Genomic DNA, 10115 nt, shown 5'->3' with positions numbered 1-10115 from the left:
TAAGGAAGGTCCGTGTGTACAGATCTTGGGATCTAAAGGGCACACTCCGCTCCTGGCTCTCCTTTCTTGAAGGTCGTGAGAGTCCTTCATTCCTGCTTCTGCGATGACTCATTTATACAAAGCAGAATGGCAGAATCGTCCAATTCTCACTGTGGAGTTTCGAGTTTTCACCATCAAAATGAACTCTGTTAACAACTACTCAAAACTGAATCATATAATCCTATCAGCCTATTCCTCCACCTTCTCTTGCCCAGACCCATCATCAGGTGAAGGGAGAATACACCCAATATGCACTGTCCCACTCAATTGTTTGGTTGGACTTAAACAAAGACTACATCTGGACGAGCCATAACAAGTACCTCACTGAATCACACCAATATTAATGTCCATGGACGTAGAACGTTAATCAATTTATTTATGTCTTCTTTAAATGATGTTTTGTAGTTTTCAGAATATGTTTTGTGTGCCTTTGTATTTTATTATTTGGGATGCTGTTGTAAATGGTAATTTAATTTTTTTCACTTTTGGATTGTTAATTGCAAGTGTATAGAAATGTAATTTATTTTATTTATAATCTTGTATGCCACACATTGTTTAAATCTTGTATTAGTTCAAATGTATGTTATTGCACTCCTTAGGATTGTCTGAGTACCAGATCATGTCACTTTGGGTGAGCCTGCTGGTATTTGAAATATCAGTGACATAGCTTCCAGCATCACAGTCACACACAAGCCACCAATGTACAACAAAACTGACAGACAACTCACAGAACTAGTTGACATGCAACCATTTCAAGGAGTAGCATATGATCAAGAACAATGATGTTGAACGAAGAAGTCCAAGTTGCACTGAACACACTAGCCTAAAACAAGGCTCCAGGAATTGATGGAATACAAAATGAAATGTTTCAATAAGCTCATGAAGTATTGAAGACACTCACTCATCTATGTCAAGAAATTTGAAGACAGCTACTTGGCCAACTGACTGCAAAAGTTCCCTATTTTTGCCCATTCCAAAAAAAGGTGACCCAACAGAATGCGCAAATTATACAACAAAATCACTGATATCACAAGCAAGTAAAATGTTGCTGAAGATCTCCAGCAATGATTGCAGCAGTGCATTGCCAGGGAACTGCTGGAGGGTCAGACTGGATTCAGAAGAGGTTGTGGAACAAAGGATATCATTGCTGATGTCAGACGGATATTGGATCAAGGCAGAGCATACCAGAAAGACACTGATTTGTATTTTATTGACTATGTAAAGGTATTTGACTGTGTGGATCACAACAAACTATGAATAACCTTAAGAAGATGGGGAATTTATTCTCACGTGGAACTTGTACATGGGTCAATAGAAAGTTGTGCGAAAAGAATAAGGGAATACTGCTTGGTTTAAAATCAGGAAAGGTGTGCATCAGGGTTGTAGCCTCTCACCATACTTTTAGTGCTATGTTGAATGGAAGTGGTAAGATAGACTTCCTTATTTTGTTGCAAATCTTAGGGTAAATGCATACAACCTCTTTCCATTAAATAAGATCTTAGCTATGATTTTGTTTTCCTTTTTGTAGTTAACTTTACTATGTTGAGGAAGTTCTTAGTTTTTTCGGTATTTTATGATAAGCGGATATTTTCTTTTTCTTTTCTTTTTTACAGTGACTCCAATGTCTATTTTATTGGCAACTTAAAATGCCAAGCACTTTATTTGTAAACCTAACATCTGAGAGTGAGAAGCCTGGGTTGATATTTTATTTTTTTCAAACACTTTTCTATATCTATTGAGATGATCACGTGGTTTTGTTTTTTATTTGATTGGTATGGTGTATTACATTATTTGATTATTGATGTTAAGCAAACATTTCATTTTGGGGATAAATTTAAATTGATCATAGTATAGAACTCTTTTTATATGTTGGTAGAATTGGTTTTCTAGTATTTTATTGAAAAATTTTGCAACTATATTCCAAAGATATATTGATCTATAGATTTCTTGCAATGTACGTTTCACTTTCTTAGAATATAATCATATTATGTCAATCTACAATATACAATATTATAACTAAAAATAACTAACATTTTAACAATAGCCTCAAAGACAAAGTCAATGTTCAAATTTCTTCCATTTCAGTTGACTCCAAATGGCTCATAAGGAACATTCCATGATCAGGGAATTGAGAAGGCTCTGTTATCTGGAAAGACCACTCCACATAAAGGACTTTATACTTGGTAAAGTAGAGGGTCAGTGAAGAAGAGGAAAATCCTCATTGGTTGAACTTGACACAGTGGTTGCAACAATGAGCTCCAACATACTAACACTTGTGAGAATGGTGCGGGATAGGGCAATGTTTCGTTCTGTGAGTGAGAATCAACTTGACAATACATAACAGCAACAACCAAAACAACTAATTAATAGAATTTGTGTCGGAGAGGGGGAAATTGCAGATGGAGAAAGCCCAAAACTGTTGAGTAAAAAAAACAACTATGAGTGGAAAGATTTGAGGGCAAAGAATGCTGACGTCTGTTTAGCTCCAGCTGCAGAATCAGCATAAGAGCAGAGCCTCAGAGAGACAGATTTTAGTTCAGAAAAGGAAGTCCTCTAACCGCAACTTCCTACCCTCGCAGTCCAGCATCCATCACACTGGATGTCCAACCTCAGAGTCCTCAGTGGGGTGGAACCCTATTTTTCTCAATCATTTCCCTTCTTACTCTCTTCCCTCCTTGTCCAGTGCACATCCTTCAGCTATGTCTTTCTCAGCACAATTTGCTTAATTTAGGGCCTCCTCTGGGCCTTCCCTGCTCCCCCACTCTCAACATAAGAAAAATAAATATTGTCCTCAGGCAGGGAGTATATCAGAGGGAAAAACATGTATTTTGACATGAGAACCATGCCGTGTGTCTGAGGGTCTCCGCCGCAGCTGGACAGTTCTTCTTTATCCATGTGCTTGGGGCTGTTGGGGCCGGAGGGTTGGCTCTGACCTTGGTGACCTTATGCAGAGAATGAAACAGAAGGAAGCACTGCCTGGTCTGCACCCCCCTCACAATTGTTCCTATGCTTGCGTCCGTTGTTGCAGACTCTGTCAGTCCATCTCGTTGTTGCAGACTCTGTCAGTCCATCTCGCCGAGGGCCTCCTTCTCTTTCACTGCTGTTTGTCCTTTTAGCAGTCCGTGGGACTTTCAATAGTCTTCTCCAGCCCCACAATTCCAATGCACCGATTCTTCTCCGTCTTCCTTATTCAGTGTCCAACTTTCACATGCAGATGATGCAACGGAGGATGCCATGGCTTGATTCAGGCGCACCTTAGTCCTCACAGTAGCATCCCTGCTTTTCAACACTCTAAAGAGATCTAGTGCAGCAGATTTACCCAATGCTTCTTGGCCTTTTGACTAAGACTAAGTGTGTGTGTGTTTACCCTTAAACAATTAAAATGGGAGATAATATTTTCTCACTTTCCTAATGTGAGCAATACTAAGACTTCTGTCCACTCCTCTTAGCCATTCAAGCAATCGTTAAAGTTTATGGAGCACCACAATGTACCAAAAAACGGTTTTAACTCCGGAGGCTCACAACTGAAAAAGACTAACACGATTCCTATGCATGAAGCTTTGAGCTCAACAGTAAACAAATGCAAATATAAATGCCAGTTGCCATCAAGTTAATGTGGGAACTCGATGTATGTCAGACTAGAACTGTCCTCCATAGTGCTTTCAGTGGCTGATTTATCAAATGTACCATATATACTCCAGTATACACCAAGTTTGTCAGCACACTTCAAATGCAGTTTTTGTGGTGAAATTAGGTGCCTCAGCGGAAATTAGGGTCGGCTTATACTCGAGTATATATGGTAAATCATTATGCCATTCTTACAAGGTTCCTCTGGGTGGACTTGAATCTCTAACCATTTTGTTAGCAGCTGAGCACATTAATCATTTGTACCATTCAGGGTCTATGGTTGAGATAAATACTATGCAGAAATAAAACGACATGTTGTATGTAATAGGAGAGCTGGAAGTAGGCTTGGACCTTTGCTCTGAGGATCTCCTAAACCCAGGGGAAGATTGATGCCAGACATGTTGATGCCAGCTCTCCAAGGAATCCCACATCCACAGATGGTGAAAGGAAGCAAGGGTCTTCCTCTAAAGCCAACAGACGGAAAGTCTCCCTGAGAGTTAGCAACCTAAACTCTGCGAGAATACATTTGTTAAAGCCATCTATTTGTGGTATTTCTGGTAGAGCTGCATTAGGTAGCTAAGATAGTCTGCCTTCTAGCCTGGAACTATAAGTTGACTGTTTGTGTTCTTGTATTAAGACTAATTAATACCTTGACATCACTAGTGAACGAGATTCCAGTCCTTTTTGCCTCCTCGAGTAAACTCAGTCAAATGGAAAAACCCCCTTCTTTCTCCTGAATCAAGTTTTCCTTTTCTGTTGAATTACCATATATACTCAAGTTTAAACCAAGCCGAATATCCACCGAAGCACCTAATTTTGCAACAAAAACAGCATTTAAAATGTGCGGAAAATCTTGGCTTGTGCTCGAGTATGTCGATCTCCTTACAGCCATTATTATTTCTCTCATCTTTTTTTCCCCTCTTATCTTAAAACCAACAAACTTTAAAAGACTGTCTGAACCTCACTAAATGCCCTAATTTCTTGCTTCCCTTTAAGCAAAATTATTTGAAAGAATTTTCCATTCTCATTTTCTAAAACTGCTCTCTCTTTCTCTCAAACTAATCCAAATAGGTCTCTGTCCTCCGCACTGTCTGGAACTACTGTTCTCAAGGACAACTCTGCTCAATTCAGTGTTCCTTTGACCTCAACAACTTTAGACCAAAGACATCTTGCCCTCTTCGGTGGAGTCAGTTTCTTCAATTGGCCTCCAGGACATTTCACTCTTCTGGGATTTCTCCTGTTTCACAAGCCATTCTTTTTTTCTTTTTTCTTTTTAATCTCCTTTGATGATTCCATCTCATGTTTTATGACCTCTTAATGTAGTTGTGTTGTCAATCTTTGGTCCTTTTAAAAAAGAAATCTACACTTGCTTCCTAGTGATCTCATCCAATTTCATGACCTAAAAAAAGCCAGAAAGCAACACATTCTGGCAAGAGATTGGAGTGCTAATACATTGCTGATGGGAGTGTAAAGCGGTACCGCCACAGTGGAAAATGGTGTGGCACTTCCTCAAATGGCCAGCATTAGAAATACTTTATAATCCAAATAGAAATACTATATGATCTCACTTGGTATGTATCCAAGGGATATACCTGACACAAAAGACATATGCCTACTAATGTTCATTGCTGAATTATTCTCATGGCCTAATCTCAAAATTCTTTCCCTTACAGCTCACCGCTCAGAAGTCCGAATACGTTTTGCACTCCTTCCAAAATACATACATTATATGGCTACTTCCTCCCACTTGACCTGCATCTTTCCTTATCTAACATTTCTCTCTGCTTCTCATTTAGTAACAGATAACAACTTTATTGTAATCTAATTCCTCCTTTTAAATGTATGAGTTAGTGAGTTTTAGTAGATTCACAAAGTTGTGCAACCATCGACCCTATCTAATTTAAAAATAATGTTATCATCTCTAAAGGAACTCTTGTACCTCATTGGCAGGCACTTCCTTTATTGACCCCCTTTTCCCTGCATTATAGCCTCAAACTCTCTTCAGAAGATGTCCTTATTTTCTCTTCTCTGCTCAGAGAAGAGGCTGCCAACATCCCTTCATGCCAGAGCTAAAACTGCTTACTAAGCTCTTCAGGAACAATGCTTCTCAAGTGTTCTAGGGCAAAGGAATTTTTTTTTTTTAGTTGTAATCCCTTGCAGATGATTTTTGGGGGTGGTCAAAATGTGATAGAGATGTTGCTGCATCTTGGGAAATATCTAGATTAACTGGCATAACATATTCCACAATCACAATGCTCTACAGTCTACTTTGGTGAGTAGCGACTGGGCTCTTAAAAATTTGTGAGCAACCAAGATGTAACTTTTGGTCTCTCTCCATTTGAAGTATAAAAGATGGAAGAAAATCAAAGACTCAAGGAAACAGTCCAAAGAACTAATGACTCACGGTCTTGACCACTCAGAGACCAGAAGACTAGCTAGTACCCCTACAGACTACCGCTATTGACCACTCAGATGGGGCCCACAATAGAAAGTCCTGGTCAGAAAGTAGAGCAATATTTGAAAACATTAAAAAGAGGAGACATACTGGCCTGATAGCGACTAGTAGAACCCTCAAGACTATAACTGAGCCCTTGGGATCAACTTTCAGCCAAACAAGAGAAAGATGTATCAAATGAATACTAACATCAGGCAGGAAGGTACTCCTCACCCCAATCAACGGTATGAGACTCAAAGGGAACTTTCCAAAAACAAAGTTCAGAAGACATGAAGGTGCAGGAAAGAAGGGAGAATTGAAATGGGGAACCAAAGGAGGAGGAGGAAGAATGCTGTTACATCAAAGGGATTGAAACCAACATCACAAGACAAAAAATGTGTTTGCTTTTGGTGATTCAATGGAAAGGAGAATCTATAAAGATTTTACAGAAAATGAGACATTGTATTTTCCCATGAAAAACAAATACAAATTCTATAGCAAGGATATCCCAAGAAAATGGGAGAGCATGTTTCAAGACCCTGGAAGCATATGAGGAGACCTGGGAATTGTAACTAGTGTGGTATAGTTAGGGGTTCTGATGAGGGGAGGCTGGGGACATTCATTCATCCAAGCATCTACTGCATGCCAGGCCAAGCACTATGCTAAGCCCTGAGATTACAGCAGTGATCCCCGCTCTTATGGAGTTCACATTCTGGTTGAAGGGTGGCAATGAACACATACTTTAACATAATATTTCAGATGGGTCAGAGTGTTTATGTTAGTCATATAATCGTTTTTCAAATTGAGAGGATTCAGAGTGAAGGGGTAGAGTCTAGCCTGCCAATCAGGTGATAGAGAAACAAATTCATAGACACTCATATGTGTATGGGAAAGAGCTTTATATACAAAAGCAAGTGAATATTGAGAAAACATCTCAGCCCAGTCCAGATCAAATCCCTAAGTCCAATATTAGCCCCTATGTCTGATACCAATCTACAAAGTCCTCTTCAGACTCATGAAAACTGTGCAGTGCTGCTGCTGCTAATTGCAAAGTCAGTAGTTCAAACCCACCAGTTGCTCTGAGGAAGAAAGATGAGGATTTTTACTCCTGTAAAGAAGTTACAGGGGGGACATGGAAGAAGGGGAGGTGGGGGCGGGAAGGAAGTGGCATTAACAAACTCAGGGACAAGGGAATAACAAGTGATCCAAACTGGTGGTGAGGAGGTGTAGGAGTCCTGGTAGGGCGTGATCAAGGGTAATGTAACTGAGAGGAATTACTGTAACCCAAATGAAGGGTGAGCATGATGGAGGGACAAGAGGAAAGTAAAAGGAAGTAGAGGAAGAGCTAGGAGGCAAAGGGCATTTATAGGGGTCTAAATAAAGGCATGTACAAATGTAAATATATTTATATATGAGAATGGGGAAATAGATTTATGTGCATATATTTATAGGTTTAGTATTAAGGTAGCAGATGGACATTGGGCCTTCACTCAAGTACTCCCTCAATGCAAGAATTCTTGGTTCTATTAAACTGGCATTCCATGAGGCTCACCTTCCCGACACAATTGCTGAAGACAAAGTGGGTGCATAAGCAAATGTGGTGAAGAAAGCTGATGGAGCCCAGCTATCAAAAGCTATAGTGTCTGGAGTCTTAAAGGCTTGAAGGTAAACAAGCGGCCATCTAGCTCAGAAGCAACAAAGCCCATAGGAGGGACTACTGAAATTTTGAGTCAGATTTTATATGCTCCTCCTCCCATGGGGGACAGGGAGAGAGAGACTAAGTGTATGTCTGTGGGCAAATAGCTCTGGGTTTTGTGACCTTGAATGGGAGCAGATGGTTTTGGGAATGCACCAGAGAGGACACAACCTGTATCTTCCAGGAACTGCTACCATTCAAGCAGCAAATCCAGGTGCTAGCATCGAGGTGCTCAGAAAGCCCTAACTTTGCAGACAGCCAATGAAGCATTGCTTCCTGCACACACCCCTCACCCAAGTGACATTCCCCTTGTCCCATCTGCTCCTCCAGTCCTTTCCTACATGAAGTAAGTTAGAATGAAGAAAATGCTGTATTCCAGGCCCATCTCACATCACATTCCTAGAAAAAAGAAAAAACCCCAAAGCAAAAAGCCTCTCTACCATCGAGTCCACTACTCAGAGCGACCATCGAGCCGCCTACGACTCACAGCGACCCTATAGGACCGGGTAGAACTGCCGGTGCGCGTTTCCCAGACTGAAAGATCGATTGAAAAAATGATACCAAGTCGCTGTTTGAGAATTTAATAAAAGAAGGGCAAGCGTTCGTTTTGTCTAGCAGTCTTGGCAGGTCAGCGTGAGCCCACTCAACATTGACCTTTTTCTCTCGTAGGCCTTCGGTGAAGCCTCGGGGTCCTGGGAGCAGCACGAGACGGCCTGGCAGCCTTACGCGGGCGGCGAGCGCCCACAGACTCCGGTGGCTCCTGAGGTCTGCGGGCCCTCACGGGGCTTGGTGGCGCCAGGGCCCAGGAAGGGATTCCCAGCCAGTGTCAGGTGTTCCACCTGCGGCAGCTCATCTGGCCGCGGCGCTCTGTTCAAGCGGTTGCAGCTGAGATCCAGGCGGCTGAGCTTGGCCGGCAGGCCCTTGGGCACCTGCTCCAGTCCCGCGAAGGCCAAGCTGAGAGAGCTCAACGTGCTGGGCCACACGCACGGGGGGGCGCCTGGGCTGGCCGCGGGGCGCAGCGCGTTCCGGCTGAGGTCCAGGTGCTGCGGCTGCACGGCCGTCGCCGCCAGCGCCGCGCACACGCCGCTCGGCGTCTCCATCCCCGAGTGGCGCAGCTGCAGCACCTGGAGCGCCGGGAACTTGTGCGGACACAGGGCGGCGGGCAGCCCGCGCTCGCCCAGCCCCGGGTTGTCCGACAAGTCCAAGGTGGTGAGGGCCGGGAAGGCGCCCAGCTGCTCGCAGGAGAAAGCAATCGGGTGTGCTTGCGTCACGCTCAGCACCTTGAGGTTCGGCTTGAGCCGCCGCTGCAGCTCGGCCAGCCAGGCGCCCCCCGCGGCCCACGACACGTTGCGGAGGCGGAGGGTGGAGAGCGCAGGCCCCGTGGCTTCCAGAAGCGGCGGCAGAGCCGTGCCCGTGACCTCCAGGTCCTCGAGCGTCAGTTCTTCGAGGCGGGAGTAGCCCAGCGCACGCAGGACCGCAAACAGGAGCCGGGCCGGCACCCGGGCGGCGCCCACCGTCAGTCGCCGAACGCGCAGAGCCTTGACCATGTCAGCGTACTGCCCCGGGTCCGTATCAGCGACCTCTAGAAACTTCTCAAGATTGTGACCGCCACCACGGATCTCCACTGCTACGGCAGCCATACATTGGTAGCCGCTGGCCCAGTAGGGCTCTGAACCCGAGAAGTTGCAGACACAGAGGTAATCGTCATCATCCAGCTCGCAGGGCTCTGTCTCAAACTCGGGCTCCGGCAGGACCGCCGAGGCAGCACACAGCAGTGGCAGCAGCAGCAGCAGCAAAAAGCCAGGCGGGAATTCCTGGAGAGAAAGAAGGGGTGGGGCGGCCTGAGCATGCCTCTCAGGTTCCACGTTTAGTCAATCTGTCCCAGGCTTTACACTTACCATGGTCCTCGGACCGCTGCGCCCCAGAACACTCTGAAGGGCTTCCGCTTCTTTCCCAAACAGGGGTACCCGCTCACCTCCAAGTTCCCAGGCAATTCCTGTCTGGCCTTTAAAGGTTACATAATCCTCCTGATCCGTGAACTTGGTTTCATCTAATGAACTTTGGTCCCCCTTCCCATTTCTGTGCCTCCCAACCACAGGCTCCACCTGCAACCTCACTTCCCTTCTGGGAAATTTTGTAATGGATGAGGCGTCATGACTGAAAGGTAACTGCAGGGCATCCGAGGCCTTAGGAGTGCCAGGATGACCCATCCTCCCTTAGGATACAAGGAAGGCATGATGCCAGCGCCTGAGGCCAAGTTCTTTGACTTCCTGCAACCTCAGCCCAGGAAGGGTTCTCCTTGTGCACTTTTCCTTCCTC

At 44.3% G+C, this 10115-nt stretch overlaps 1 protein-coding gene across 1 annotated transcript; it reads right to left on the bottom strand.

Moving 5' to 3' along the window:
* Window positions 1-8361: 8361 nt before the first annotated feature.
* On the bottom strand, window positions 8362-10047 carry LOC101652025 (monocyte differentiation antigen CD14-like). Its single transcript, XM_004697029.2, has 2 exons — window positions 9695-10047; window positions 8362-9610 (listed from the first exon to the last, which is right to left on the bottom strand). Exons 1-2 carry the CDS (start codon window positions 10004-10006, stop codon window positions 8519-8521), a joined length of 1404 nt encoding a protein of 467 aa, XP_004697086.1. The 5' UTR covers window positions 10007-10047; the 3' UTR covers window positions 8362-8518.
* Between the last annotated feature and the right edge of the window lie 68 nt (window positions 10048-10115).

Source organism: Echinops telfairi, unplaced genomic scaffold (genome assembly GCF_000313985.2).
Source record: "Echinops telfairi isolate 266 unplaced genomic scaffold, ASM31398v2 ScPeMD7_7469;HRSCAF=8507_0, whole genome shotgun sequence".
NCBI lineage: Eukaryota > Metazoa > Chordata > Mammalia > Afrosoricida > Tenrecidae > Echinops > Echinops telfairi.
Note: the sequence above shows the minus strand (reverse complement) of the source record. Positions and strands in the feature narration are given on the sequence as shown.

Excerpts from the sequence above, each read along its gene's own strand:
- LOC101652025 (XM_004697029.2), bottom strand. The coding sequence starts at position 10,006 with ATGGGTCATCCTGGCACTCCTAAGGCCTCGGATGCCCTGCAGTTACCT. Across the intron at positions 9,611-9,694 it reads GCAGCGGTCCGAGGACCATG|GAATTCCCGCCTGGCTTTTT; the intron begins GTAAGTGTAAAG and ends CTTTCTCTCCAG.